We start from the raw sequence: 14250 nt of genomic DNA on the forward strand, positions 1-14250 counted from the left end.
GGGCAGGGACCGTGGTCGGGGCAGGGCAGGGCAGGGCACTCTGGGCACTGGCTGCCAGCAGAAATCTGCCTGTGCAGCAAACCCCAGCGTGCCCAGAGCTGCTTGCTCCCTGTCCCCCTCCTCCCTGGGGACACCGCTGCCCCTGGCCAGCCCTCCCCAGTGGTGCCACAAGTCTGCCAAGCCAGCCAGGGGTTGCTGCTGCCTCCTCTCTGCTTGCCAGACCCCCACTCTGGGCAGGACTCAGCCCTCCCAGCCTGTTGAATCTCAGCTGCCCCAAAGGTTCTTCCCACGGTGGCTTTCTGGAGCCAGTGTTCCCTCTGCCTTTGGGTTTTGCCATCGTCTGGCTTAAGCTGGGAGGGGAGTACAGATGCAAATCTCAACTGAGGTGCTTGAGGGTGAATAGGAGCTGGGGATCTGCCCCCTGGAAAAGGTTCTCGGTCTGGGACATGTGGAATTTTAGGGACACAGAGGAGAGGATCTGCATGCAGGAGCAGGGCCAGCCTGGGAACTGGGGGGCCACCAGACCCTGTGGGGAGAGGAAGGTGAGGAGGTGGATGTTGCAAGCTGATCTCTCACTCCTTGGGAATGCTGCAGTGCCTCCCTGGGCTGTTGTCACCCCGGGCTCAGCTGGAGTGCCGCGGGTGTGCAGTGGGCAGCACGGGGGAGCCACCATCTCTGCAGGGCTCCTTCCTGAGGGCAGCTGGCAGCCAGGCTGCAGGGCACGCCGTGCCCACGGAGCTGCACCAGCACCACGGCCTGCGCCGCGCTTCCTCCATCACCGGAAACAAGCAGGGTGCCAGCAACATCCTCCTCACCACAGTTCATCCTCCAGGGTGGCCGGGCAGCCTCGCTTCCTCAGCCAGCCCTGGGAAGGGCTGTGGGTCTACCTCAGCCCACCTTGGCCCGTGGTGCTGTCACAGCTCTCACCGCACCCACCGCAGCGGTCTGAGGCAGTTCGGATGGTGCTTGGCTGCCTGCACCTGCCAGCCAGAGCTGCTGGGAGGGGGCTGCTTCATCCGCCTCCTCGTGCTGGAGATGGAGCCTGGGCTGTTGAGAAGTTCTGGCAAGGCATCAGGAGACAGCTGGGACTGCCCTCAAAGCTGAGCCTTTTGGATGAAACTGTTTTCCCATTAGAGTTTCCCGTGAGCCATAAATGCAGGTCTGGCAAGAGAATTTATCCAAAAAACCCCTCATTCCATTTGGGTCTGAAACAGAGCATCTTCTGCTGCCCTAATTGAGTGCTCATCAATAATTACATCCTGTTGATCCCAGAGCCAGCTTGTCCCCCAGCAGGAGCCAAGCCTGTTGGATGGGTCCTCTGCTGATCACCCCTGGCCCATGCACACCCACCTCCTGGCTGCATGCTGAGGGGCTGGGGGTCCTGCTGGCCTGGAAGCAGGGAGCAGCGTGGGAGAAACCCACCTCCCCTGCCTGCCCGTGAGGCTCCCTGCAGGGAAGGGGCTGCGGAAGCGCGGCCTTATCTACCCGTGTCACACGCGGCTTCACCCTGCGCTCCCCTTCCTGCCCTCCCCACCAAGAAGGAAGCGCAGAAGTCTTCTTCTGCTCAAGGGGTCAGATCAAAGACAGTACCAGAAAGTTTCTCTTGCCTCTGCTTAGAGGAAGAGATAAATTTTGTGCCAATGGGGAAAACAGAGCCCAAGGGAGATTAACCCCTTGCTGTAGCTATAGCTCACAGCAGAGCTACAGGCTCTGTACCCTGGATGCTGCACCTCTTGCAGCAGGTGTTGAACCCCTTGCTGAGACAGTTGCTGTCCCCCTGCCCCACACACTTCACCCTGAGTGCTGGAGCAGAGAACCAGCCACCAGGCATCCCTGCAGTCCTGGTGTCCCCCTGCCCTCATCCTGACTCCCCAGGACAGGGGACTGCCCGCAGCTCTGCTGTACAGTTGCCCGGACCAGTTGGGCTGTGCCCAGCAGGCACAGGGTCCAGCTGGCACCGTGCAAGGGGGGCTGGAGGTGCTGGGAGCTGAGCCAGGGGACAGCAGAGAGGCTGGTGGCGTGACAGCTGCCACGTCCCCACAGGTGCATGGAGGCCCTGGTGGTTTGCTGCTGGTCGGGGAGGGAGGAGGAGCCCTATGTCACCATCACCCGCAAGCGGCACCTGCGGAAGGGCTACGAGGTGGAGATGGAGCAGGAGGTGGGCCACTCGGAGCGCCGGCTGGCCACGCACCGCAACGCCTTCAAGCGCATGGCGGTCATCCAGGCCTTCCTGGGCTCCACCCCGCAGCTCACCCTCCAGCTCTACATCAGTGTCCTGGAGAAGTACATCCCCACGGCCCGAGGTAAGAGTGCCGGACGTGGGGGCTCTCCGGGGCTGTGCTGCTGGGATCCCACCAGGCCACAGCAGCAGCTCCTTAGCTGCGTGTGACGATGTGGCCCGCACCCACCGCAGCGGTCTGAGGCAGTTCGGATGGTGCTTGGCTGCCTGCACCTGCCAGCCAGAGCTGCTGGGAGGGGGCTGCTTCATCCGCCTCCTCGTGCTGGAGATGGAGCCTGGGCTGTTGAGAAGTTCTGGCAAGGCATCAGGAGACAGCTGGGACTGCCCTCAAAGCTGAGCCTTTTGGATGAAACTGTTTTCCCATTAGAGTTTCCCGTGAGCCATAAATGCAGGTCTGGCAAGAGAATTTATCCAAAAAACCCCTCATTCCATTTGGGTCTGAAACAGAGCATCTTCTGCTGCCCTAATTGAGTGCTCATCAATAATTACATCCTGTTGATCCCAGAGCCAGCTTGTCCCCCAGCAGGAGCCAAGCCTGTTGGATGGGTCCTCTGCTGATCACCCCTGGCCCATGCACACCCACCTCCTGGCTGCATGCTGAGGGGCTGGGGGTCCTGCTGGCCTGGAAGCAGGGAGCAGCGTGGGAGAAACCCACCTCCCCTGCCTGCCCGTGAGGCTCCCTGCAGGGAAGGGGCTGCGGAAGCGCGGCCTTATCTACCCGTGTCACACGCGGCTTCACCCTGCGCTCCCCTTCCTGCCCTCCCCACCAAGAAGGAAGCGCAGAAGTCTTCTTCTGCTCAAGGGGTCAGATCAAAGACAGTACCAGAAAGTTTCTCTTGCCTCTGCTTAGAGGAAGAGATAAATTTTGTGCCAATGGGGAAAACAGAGCCCAAGGGAGATTAACCCCTTGCTGTAGCTATAGCTCACAGCAGAGCTACAGGCTCTGTACCCTGGATGCTGCACCTCTTGCAGCAGGTGTTGAACCCCTTGCTGAGACAGTTGCTGTCCCTCTGCCCCACACACTTCACCCTGAGTGCTGGAGCAGAGGACCAGCCACCAGGCATCCCTGCAGTCCTGGTGTCCCCCTGCCCTCATCCTGACTCCCCAGGTCAGGGGACTGCCCGCAGCTCTGCTGTACAGTTGCCCAGACCAGTTGGGCTGTGCCCAGCAGGCACAGGGTCCAGCTGGCACTGTGCAAGGGGGGCTGGAGGTGCTGGGAGCTGAGCCAGGGGACAGCAGAGAGGCTGGTGGCGTGACAGCTGCCACGTCCCCACAGGTGCATGGAGGCCCTGGTGGTTTGCTGCTGGTCGGGGAGGGAGGAGGAGCCCTATGTCACCATCACCCGCAAGCGGCACCTGCGGAAGGGCTACGAGGTGGAGATGGAGCAGGAGGTGGGCCACTCGGAGCGCCGGCTGGCCACGCACCGCAACGCCTTCAAGCGCATGGCGGTCATCCAGGCCTTCCTGGGCTCCACCCCGCAGCTCACCCTCCAGCTCTACATCAGTGTCCTGGAGAAGTACATCCCCACGGCCCGAGGTAAGAGTGCCGGATGTGGGGGCTCTCCGGGGCTGTGCTGCTGGGATCCCACCAGGCCATAGCAGCAGCTCCTTAGCTGCGTGTGCTGATGTGGCATCCAAACCACTCCAGGGACTAGCTGGAGGCTCAGCTCCCACCAGGCTTCCCTAATCATGGAGCACAACCTGCAAAGGATAGGCACTCATCCATCCCCTCATTTGCTTTTCCCACACCCAGTGCTCTGCTTTCCAGCTTGGAGAGAGGCTGGGAAGAGCTGGCTGTGACCGAGGCACCAGGCTGTGCTCCCGGCCCCAGTGCTTGCAGATGTCTGCCCTACAGAGCTGTGCCATCCACCCAGTGCCTGCCCCATAAAGACACTATACCCTTGCTCCAGGCTGCTCCAGTGTCCATCAGTTACTGGATTTTTCAGGCCAGTTACGAGCTCTGGCTTCCCCATGGTCCCTCTGTTGGAAGAATTTCTGAGTCTTTCCCAATGGCTGGAGCTCCCAGCCCAGCACTCTCAGGTTCCCTTGCATGGTCCCGCAGTGTTTGTGAGCTCAGGGGGTAGATGTGTGGGAGCAAGCTTTTAAATCCCACTGGCCAACGAGCCAGCACTCCAGGGACTAGCTGGAGGCTCAGCTCCCACCAGGCTTCCCTAATCATGGAGCACAACCTGCAAAGGATAGGCACTCATCCATCCCCTCATTTGCTTTTCCCACACCCAGTGCTCTGCTTTCCAGCTTGGAGAGAGGCTGGGAAGAGCTGGCTGTGACCGAGGCACCAGGCTGTGCTCCCGGCCCCAGTGCTTGCAGATGTCTGCCCTACAGAGCTGTGCCATCCACCCAGTGCCTGCCCCATAAAGACACTATACCCTTGCTCCAGGCTGCTCCAGTGTCCATCAGTTACTGGATTTTTCAGGCCAGTTACGAGCTCTGGCTTCCCCATGGTCCCTCTGTTGGAAGAATTTCTGAGTCTTTCCCAATGGCTGGAGCTCCCAGCCCAGCACTCTCAGGTTCCCTTGCATGGTCCCGCAGTGTTTGTGAGCTCAGGGGGTAGATGTGTGGGAGCAAGCTTTTAAATCCCACTGGCCAACGAGCCAGGTGAGCAGGAGGCTCTTGCACCTTTCTGATTGTAGCACCCGGTGAAGGAGCTGCCCTCCCTGACCTGCTCCCAGCTGTGCCAGGAGCTCAGGCCTTGCCCTGAATGCCCACAGCAGGCACATGGAAAGGGGAACAAGGGAATGCTCCATACAAACCCCTTCCTTGGCCACAGCCACCTGTGAGGGCGTTCTGGGCAGTAGGAGGGGTGGAGACAAGAGGAGGAGCCCCAGCACTCCTTAAGCAGCAGAAGTAGGAAGTGAATCCTTGTTGGCACATTTTGGACAATTCCCTCACAGCTCAGGTGTCTCAGCTCCACATCTTGCAGCCTCCACCAGCACAGTGGGGCTGGGACCAGCCACACACTTCCCTTCTTGTCCATTATGGTTTTCCTGGCTGTGCTGAATGTGAGCAGCTGCTGGTATTCCATAGGAATGACCTTGGCTTTGCAGTCCCCAGACAAGCATGTTCTTGAGATGTTCCCAGGGTGAATGGTAGGCTACAGGGTCCAGTTCTCAGTTCAGGTGAGGGCAGAAGGATGCTCTCAGCACAGACCATGACCCACTCCCCCATGAGCAGCATTTCTTGCACAGGGCAGGGGAGTTTGTGCCTGCTTCAAACACAGGAAAGGCCCCAGTTTGGCAAAAGCTTTGTGTTTATTGGTGTAGGGAGAAATCTGGCAGCAGAACCTCCTGCTGCCTGCAGCTCCTCCCACAGCCACCCCCTCAAGGGGTTTGTCACCACCAGCCATGAGCTGTCCCAGCAGGGCTCACACTGAGCCTCCTGCAGCGAGCGCCGGTGCTCGGCACCCTGCGGGTCACACTGAGGACTGGCACCCAGAGCTTTGCACCCAGGGCAGCAGAGCTGGGGCACACAGTCTGGTCCCCAGCACTGCCTGACTCCCCTCTCCTTTCCTTCTGCAGCCATTCTCATGGCCATCTCCCTGATGTCGGTGACCTACGGGGCACTTGTCTGCAACATCCTGGCCATCCAGGTCAAGTACGATGACTACAAGGTCCAGCTGCGGCCGCTGGCCTTCCTCTGCATGGTGCTGTGGCGCAGCCTGGAGATCTCCACCCGTGTGGCCGTCCTTGTGCTCTTCAGCTCTGTCTTCAAGCACTGGATCATCCTCGTCGCTCTGACCAACCTACTGGTGGTCTTCTTCTTGCCCTGGGTGCAGTTCTGGCGGAGCGGCACCCGCCTGCCTGACAACATCGAGAAGAACTTCAGCCGGGTGGGCACAGTGGTGGTGCTCTGTGCCTTCACCCTCCTCTTTGCCAGCATCAACATGTTCTGCTGGTCGGCCGTGCAGCTCAATCTGACTGACCGGGATCTCATCGAGAAGTCACAGAACTGGGGTCTCCTGGCTGTGTACTATGTGGTCCGGCTGGCGGAGAACATCGTCCTCATCGTCCTGTGGTACTTCTTTAAGACGGATTTCTATGAGCACATCTGCACTCCACTGCTGGTGGTGCAGCTGCTCCTTGGCTACTGCCTGGGCATCTACTTTATGCTCCTCTTCTTCCAGTACCTGCAGCCCTGCTGCCAGCTCTTCCACCACAACATCGCCGACATCCTGCACTGCGTCTGCTGCCGCCGGCACCTGCCGGGGACCCCTCTGCAGCTCCAGGCACCCCACGAGCCGGGCGTGAGGCACAGCATCGTCTGAGGGACAGCCAGCACCTGGCTTCTGCATCCGGCTACGGACACAGGGATGGACAGTGCTGGGCTGTGCCAGAGCTGGAGAGGGCTCGTGGCACAAGCCGTGCCAGAGGCAGGCACTGCCTGGCTCGGTGGTGGCAGCAGGTCCAGTGGTGTCCCCACAGTGGCAGGGGACAGGAGCTTGCCTGCCTGCCAGGGACCATGCACATGGACACAGAGGACTTAGGGGGTGCCCAAACTGCCTGCCGTGGCAGGGCACAGCCCCTGGGGTGTCCCCACACCCCTGCTGTGGTACGTACAGTGACTCTGGGGCCACAAGGCCCAGCAGGACTGTTTTAAGCAGTAAAGAAACTTGGCTGTGGCTGCACGTCTGGGTGATGGCAGGTGGCTGGTGACTCATGGGGAGGGTGGGACTGTCCCGCCAGGGCTGGCATGGGGTGCACACCCACTGCACACCCACTGCACACGTAGCCCTTGCACTCCTGGGCACCGGCCAGTGGGAAGTGGGGACGGAGGAGGCCCCACCACAGAGCTGGTGAGATGAAGGAGCTTGGTGGGACAGGGACCTGCCTCATGCTGTGCTTCAGGGCCATGGCTGCAGGCCAGGAGCAACTCAGCAAACCAGCAAGGAGCAATCCTGCCCAACCTGTTCCTCCAGGCTCCAAGCCCCAGCCCTGGCTGCTGTTCCCAGCAGGAGCACCAGGCATCCTGGAGCTCAGGACCCTGCAGCAGAGGACAGGCAGGAGAGGAAGGGCAGCTGGCATGGTGGCACGGATGTTGCTGGGATCCAGGCATCCTGACCCCGAACCAGAATTGTAATCCTCCCCCCAGCACCCATTTGTGAGGTCAGCTCAGTTTGGAGGGTGCTGGGTGCCAGGCTGGGGGTGCTCAGCAGCCCTGGGGTGCCCACAGATGTGCAGCACCGCTGGCACTCAATCTTAATTCAGCCACCCTGGAGTGAATCACAGACTTGTCTTGGTTGGAAAAGACCTTAAAGACCACAGTCCAACCATCAACCTAACACTGACAAGTTCTTAACCATGTCCCTAACTTCTATGTCTATTCAACTCTTAAATACCTCCAGGGATGATGACTCCACCACCACCCTGGGCAGCCTGTTCCAGTGCCTGATAACACTTTCAGTGAAGAAATTCTTCTTAACATCCAATCTAAATCTCCCCTTGTGAAATTGAGGCCATTTCCTCTTGTCTTATCACTTGTTACTTCACTGAACAGCCCGATCCCCAACCTCCTTTAAGGTGGTTGTAGAGAGTAAGATCCCCAGGATGGATATTGGAACCAGTGCCATGCTGTGCCCCCAGGATGCTTCTCCTCTGGTGGTTTTCTTATACAACAGGGGCAGTGAAGGCTGGGGAGGGAGGCTGGGGAATGGCACATCTCCATGTCTTCCACCAGGAAATAAAATTCCTACCTTAAAAAAAACAACACATTTTTGTCCCCAAATATTGAAAAAAACACCAAAAACAGAGGAGCAGCCCGAGGCACTGCAGCACCCAGCTGTGGGGCCACAGGGGACCCCCTCCCATGGGGGTCAGCCAGTGCTGGGGGCTGGTTTCGGGGCTGGAGGATGGGCCACCCCTGTTTTCCCAGAAGGTGGCCTTTGAAACCTCCCGGCATTTCCTCAAAGGTTTCTCAGGGGAAAGTCCCCAGGGTGCCATTCCCGCGGCTGGGTGCCTGCCTCCTGCATAAAACGGTGAGCAGGCAGCAGCAGCAGCAGCAGCAGGAGGCAGCAGCAGGCAGCAGGACATTGCACCATGGGCAACTGGCTGGTCAACCACTGGTTCTCAGCTGCCGTCCTGGTGAGTGTGGGAGACTGGGGGGATCACCTGTCAGGAGGGGCTGGGACGATGTGGAGGGTTACTGGGGGGCAAAGTCTGGGCACAGCCCTGGGTGGCTCATGTGGGAAGTGGGGGCTGACGGGCTGTCCTGTCCAGAGGGACAAGCATCCCTCTGCTCAGCCAACCTGCAAAGCCCTGGCAGCCAGGGAAGGGATGGGGTTCAGAAAATTTCAGGAAATTCCAGAGAACAAGGGGGTCCTGCTACAAAACTTTAAAATACTGCCACATTGCCCAGCTGCTTTGGTTGAGAGCCTTCCAGGTCCCTGTTGTCCCCACATGAAAGCAGGAGCCCCCACACAGGGGTGAGGAACTTGCCCCATAGGGATCATCTGCCAGTGCCACGCTGTGGCATCACTGGTGTAACAGGGCTTGCCCAGCTGCTTTGCTCTGTGTCAGGAGCTGCAAATGCACGGGAAAATGTTTTGGGTTCTTGTTGTTTTTTTTTTAAAATGGGTTACTTTCATTTTTAAATTACTTTAAAAAAAAAAAAGCAAACAAAATCCCCCAGAAACAAATATGTGAGGTGGGGTGTTTTGGGGAGCTTGGCAAAAACTTGATGGCTGTGAGAGGGGCCAGTGAGGGGGGCAGCAGGGTTGGGCAGGGGACAAGGGCACGTGGGGCTGGGTCAGCCAGCTCCCTCCTCCTGAGCCTTCCCCAGGCAGCCCTGACCACCTTCCGGATCTGTCCTCCCACCAGGCAGGCATTGCCTGCACCTGCCTTTCCTCCTTCCTCATGCATGGATGATGCACAGAGACGTGGGTGACAAGACAGTTATTTTGCAAGACTCACACACCCCTCCCCACCTTTGCCCGTGTGTCTCAGCCCCGTTCGTGCTGCTGCAGATGATAAGGAAGCAGGAGGGGATGTGCTGTGCTGGTGCCCTCTGGCTGCACCCACACCTGAGTGCGGCGGATGAGGGGGGTCCTGGGCTAGGGTCCCTCATGAGGCTGCTGCTTTCTCCCATAGGCAGCCTGGCTGGGCATCAACATCTTCCTCTTCACCTACTATTTTCTGCTCTTCGACTGGGATGAGCGATACTTCTACACCAGGGCCATCCTCGGGGTAAGGTGTCTGCCCAGGCACACGTGTCCCTCAGAGCCCTCCTGCAGTGGGGTGGGGGCTGCAGCACCCCCTGTCCTTTCCTTGTCCTGTCCCCTTCCATCTTGCCAGTGCTCCATCCCCAGCCTGGTGTGCCTCCATGCTGCCAGTCCCAATCTCGGTCCTTGTCCTGTCCCAGCCCAGCATCACCCCACCCCAGTTCAGCATCACTCCCTCCCCTTCTACAGTTCAGCATCACTCAGCCCCAACTCAGCATCCTTTGGCCCCATCACGTCCCAGTCCCAGCACAGCACCATGCTGGGCAGAGCCATGGGGGGCAGCAAGGCTGCAGAAAAAAATACCCTGCCTGCAGCACCGACAGCAGCTCTGACCCCCTCCCCTCTCCCCAGTCTGCCTTAGCGTGGGCACGAGCATCAGCCAAGTGCCTCAACTTCAACAGCATGCTGATCCTGCTGCCCGTCTGCCGCAACCTCCTCTCCTTCCTCCGTGGGACCTGCTCGGTGAGTGCCCCACGGTGGCATGGCCAGCACAGCCATCCCTGTCCCCATCCCCACGGTGACACTGCCACTTCTCCCCGCAGTGCTGCAGGCGGACGCTGCGGAAGCAGCTGGACCACAACCTCACCTTCCACAAGCTGGTGGCCTACGCGCTGGTCCTGTTCACAGGTAGTGCCCGCACTGGGCTGGGGCACGGTGGGGGCCTGGAGGTGGGCAGGTGGGTGACTGCCTGTCCCCTGTCCAGCTGTGCACACCATCGCTCATCTCTTCAACCTGGAGCGCTACAACCAGAGCCAGCAAGCCACCGACCGCAGCCTTCCCGCCATCCTCTCCAAAATGCACCTGCAGGGCAGCAAGTGGCTGAACCCCATCCACTCCAACCAGACAGTAAGTGCCAGCCCCAGCAGACAGCCCCCTAGCACCACCCATCCCCTGCCTCCCTGACCCATCCTACCATCCCTGCAGACCGTTGAGTATGTGGCCTTCACCACCATCCCGGGGCTGACGGGGGTCATCATCACGCTGGCACTCATCCTCATGGTCACCTCCTCCACCGAGTTCATCCGCAGGAACTACTTCGAGGTCTTCTGGTACACACACCACCTCTTCATCATCTACTTCGCTGGCCTCTTCATCCACGGCATCGCGTAAGGCTCCTCAGCACCCCCAAAGGCAGGACAGCGAGGGGCAGAGGCCACACACCCCGGTGGGGTAGCCCTGGTGCCCTGCGGGAGGCTCCAGTGGGGCTGTGGCTCCCCATTCCCGGGGCTGTGGGCTCCCCATTCCCGGGGCTGTGGGCTCCCCATTCCCGGCTGGCAGGAGCTGGCTCCTGGGCTCACACCTCCCTCCTGGCAGCGGGCTGGTGCGCGGGCAGACGGAGCAGAGCCTGGAGGAGGTGCACCCCTATCGCTGTGCTCTCAACCTCACCGACAGAGCTGAGAACTGCAGCTACGACTGCTGCAAAGACCCCGAGTTCGGGAGCATCCCTGCCGAGGTAGAGCAGCAGGGGCGTGGAAGCCCTTCCCTTGCCCTTGGGATGCTCCTGCCTTGGCCCTCCTTAACTCTTTGCTCTCCTCCATCCCTGCAGTCCTGGAAGTGGGTTCTGGCCCCTGTCCTCCTCTACATCTTTGAGCGGATCCTCCGGGTCTGGCGTGCGTGGCAGAAGGTGGTTGTCAAAAAGGTGGGTGGTGCAGGAGCCTATGCCTACTGCGAGGTCTTTCCCTCGCAGTCGCTGGTGCTGCAGCCACCAACAGCCATGGGGAGGTGGGCAGGGGCTGCTGCCAAAGCCCCTTGCCCAGGGGCAGGAGCCAGGTGCTGAGCCCTGTCCCTGCCCCACAGGTGGTCATGCACCCTGCCCGAGTGCTGGAGCTGCAGATGCAGAAGAAGGGCTTCCACATGGAGGTGGGGCAGTACATCTTCGTCAACTGCCCTGCTATTTCCCTGCTGGAGTGGCACCCCTTCACCCTCACCTCAGCGCCCGAGGAGGACTTCTTCTCCATCCACATCCGGGCAGCTGGAGACTGGACAGAGCGTCTCATTGATGCTTTCCAGCAGCAGAAGCCAGAGATGCCCAGGTAGGCTGGAGAGAGCCCAAACGGACAATCCTGGGGATATAGGGAGGCTGTTCCTCTTACCCAGGCACTCTCTCATCCAGGATTGAAGTGGATGGCCCCTTTGGCACAGCCAGTGAAGACGTGTTCCAGTACGAGGTGGCTATGCTGGTGGGAGCAGGCATTGGTGTTACTCCCTTCGCTTCCATCCTGAAGTCCATCTGGTACAAATTCCAGCAGGCTGACCAGGCCCTCAAGACCAAGAAGGTACGGGGTGTCCCATGGGACCAGCTATTGGTTTCTCCATGCTGGGCTTCCCTGGCCTTGACATTGCACCTTCCACTGCTCTTGCTTTGCTCCACCTTGAGCAACCCCTCTCCCCCTTCTTCCCAGATCTACTTCTACTGGCTCTGCCGGGACACTGGAGCCTTTGCCTGGTTCAATGACTTGCTTGCCTCCCTGGAGCAGAAGATGGCTGAGTCGGGCAAGGCAGACTTTCTCACCTACCGGCTCTTCCTCACCGGCTGGGACACCAGCATTGTGAGTCAACCCTGAGCAAGGGGGCACGAGGGGTGGCCAAGGCAGGGAGGAGAAGCAGGGCAAACACATCAACAGCTTGCAGGCAGAAACTCCAGGAGCAGTGTTTGGTGGGCATCAGCAGTGGATGCTCCTGTCTGGTGAGGGGCTGGAGGTGGGCTCATGGGTGGTGGTCAGAGTCCTCACTGTCCCTGCTCTGCCCAGGCCAACAACGTGGCACTCCGCTTCGACACCCCTATGGACACGGTGACAGGCCTCAGGCACAAAACCATCTTTGGGAGGCCCATGTGGAACAGCGAGTTCTCAGCAGTGGCTGCAGCCCACCCCAGGTGAGAGCTGGGCAGCAGCTCGGGGTGCTCGAGCTGGGAGGCACCTCGTCCCTGGCACGCAGCACCAGGCTGGGCAGGACTGGCTTTGGGAGAAGCACGCTCATGTCCTACAGGTTGCAGGGACCCCAGAAAGTTCTTAAATCACTTTTCTCTGAGCTGCCCCCCTGACATTCTCTTGCTGTGTGCAGGTCAGTGGTTGGTGTGTTCCTCTGTGGGCCAGCAGCCTTGGCAAAGAGCCTGCAGAAGTCTTGCCACCAACACTCCAGCCTGGACCCGAGGAAGGTCAAATTCTACTTCAACAAGGAGAACTTCTAAGTGGCAGCCAGGCTAGGAACCCAGCAGGGCTGAGGATGCTGCCAGTCCCACCTCACACCCCATGCCAGAGAATGGCCACAGATAAGCATCTTGCTGAAGAGTCTGCACCAAAGCCAGGCATGATGCAACAGTGTCCTTCTCCATGAGGAGCTCCAGGTTCAGCAGCTGCTGCTGATCCCATCTACAAGGGGTCCTTGTTGACTGGGCCTGCAGCTCCATATGGCCCATTGAGGAGCAAGAGGCTGTGATGCTGCTGCTGGAGCAACAGGGAGCAGAGGGAGCACCCAGTGGGTTGGGCAGAACCACAGGATGGGGATGGACAAGAGAGGGGCATGTGGAGCAGGCCCTGAGGGCCAAAGCTTCTCTTCTGGATTTATATAGTCCTTTGCATGAAAGAGTAAATTAAACCTGCTTTTCTTTGCAATAAAAGCCTCTGTGGTGACTCAGTCTGTGCAGGTGTGAGGGGAGCCCACTCTTTGCCCCCTGTAGGGCCACAAGAAGAGCTGGTTCACGGCAACCCCTTGGGGTGCAGGGCAAGGCACCCCCCTTCTGTGGGGCCTTGCTGCCACCCCCTGCAGCCAGGGCACTGCCCTGCAGGCAAACACCAGCACACAGGCTGACCCCAAGCACAGCTCATGCAAGGACAAAGAATTCTGCTCAAGAAGAAGGAAAAAACCCACCCTCCCAGAGCAGGTCGGTGTGGTAAGTGATACAGGAATTGGATATGGAGCCCTTCCCACACAGTCAGCAGGGACAGAAAACTGAGCTCCCTGATCTGCCATTCCCCTGCACCCCTGAGAACAGCTGTGAGCACACAAGAAATCCCAGGAGAAGTTCTTGCTGTGGTGCTGGGGAGACAGGAGGAAGAGCCTGGAGCCAGGCCATGCCACTCCCAGAACCCAACTGTCCCACTCCTGCTTCCACAAGAGACCAAACAAGGCAGCTGGAGACACGGCCTTACGCAAACCCTCCTTCTGCTTTATTTCAAACATCATAAAATATACACACAGAAAAAAAAAGGATGAATGGGAGGGGAAAATGTAAGGGGGGGAGGAGAAACCTCGCCCAAAACACAGCATGAGCTCAGACTGCAACGGGAAGCAGCTGCCATGGAGCGTCGCTTCTGTCCCGGAGGATGGCACCTCCACCAGGCGCCTGCCAGAAGGAAGGGAGGAGCATGAGCCCTCACATGGAGAGGAAAAGTAGGGCAGAGCCCAATCCTGAGCAGCTCTCCGATTTACTGAAAGGGAGTGGGCACAGGCCAGGGTAAGGATGTTACCTGTCAGGGCGCCCCTGTAGACTTCTGGATCTGCTCCTTTAGAATAAGGATGCTCTGCCGTTGATCTGGGGGCAGCATGGCGATCTGGTCTGCTGTCAGCTGCAGCACCTGCATGATCAGGGCTGCCTGTGGGGAGAGGGGGGAATTAGAGACTTGCCTTGCCAGGGCAGCCACGAGTTACTAAGCCAGGAAGGGGCTGTAAGCAAGGCACAGAGGAAGTACTGCTTCCAGTGTCTCATCCTTTCCATTTTGTCCTCTCACCTTCTCGTGATCCTGGGGGGTGACCTGGCTCTGTCCAGGGCTAAAACCTCC

At 59.3% G+C, this 14250-nt stretch overlaps 3 protein-coding genes across 5 annotated transcripts in view; 2 read left to right on the plus strand and 1 right to left on the minus strand.

The window, feature by feature from the left end:
• The window catches only part of XKRX (XK, Kell blood group complex subunit-related, X-linked), a 15682-nt gene extending 9162 nt beyond the window's left edge, over positions 1-6520 (plus strand). The window contains exons 2-5 of the mRNA XM_009997251.1: positions 2044-2303; positions 3162-3237; positions 3516-3775; positions 5775-6520. Coding sequence (XP_009995553.1) covers positions 2044-2303; positions 3162-3237; positions 3516-3775; positions 5775-6520 — 1342 coding nt within the window. The remainder of the gene's footprint in view (positions 1-2043; positions 2304-3161; positions 3238-3515; positions 3776-5774) is intronic.
• A 1768-nt stretch (positions 6521-8288) lies between these two features.
• On the plus strand, positions 8289-12659 carry NOX1 (NADPH oxidase 1). 3 transcript variants are annotated; one of them, XM_009997165.1, is made up of 13 exons: positions 8289-8337; positions 9343-9434; positions 9821-9931; positions 10012-10096; positions 10173-10315; positions 10394-10575; positions 10784-10922; positions 11016-11108; positions 11267-11502; positions 11583-11745; positions 11872-12018; positions 12220-12344; positions 12533-12659. In XM_009997165.1, exons 1-13 carry the CDS (start codon positions 8289-8291, stop codon positions 12657-12659), a joined length of 1692 nt encoding a protein of 563 aa, XP_009995467.1. The 3 variants fall into 3 exon arrangements, with proteins under 3 accessions (XP_009995467.1, XP_009995469.1, XP_009995468.1); XM_009997167.1 differs by lacking the exon at positions 11872-12018; XM_009997166.1 differs by lacking the exon at positions 9821-9931.
• Positions 12660-13941: 1282 nt separating this feature from the next.
• The window catches only part of CSTF2 (cleavage stimulation factor, 3' pre-RNA, subunit 2, 64kDa), a 6732-nt gene continuing 6423 nt past the window's right edge, over positions 13942-14250 (minus strand). Inside the window, exons 8-9 of the mRNA XM_009997253.1 lie at positions 14200-14250; positions 13942-14064 (exon numbers count right to left, since the gene is read on the minus strand). The exon at positions 14200-14250 is cut by the window's right edge and continues 69 nt beyond it. Of these exons, the coding sequence (XP_009995555.1) occupies positions 13942-14064; positions 14200-14250 (174 nt within the window). The remainder of the gene's footprint in view (positions 14065-14199) is intronic.

The sequence above is a fragment of the Chaetura pelagica genome, unplaced genomic scaffold, assembly GCF_000747805.2.
Source record: "Chaetura pelagica isolate M959 unplaced genomic scaffold, ChaPel_1.0 scaffold344, whole genome shotgun sequence".
Taxonomy (NCBI): domain Eukaryota; kingdom Metazoa; phylum Chordata; class Aves; order Apodiformes; family Apodidae; genus Chaetura; species Chaetura pelagica.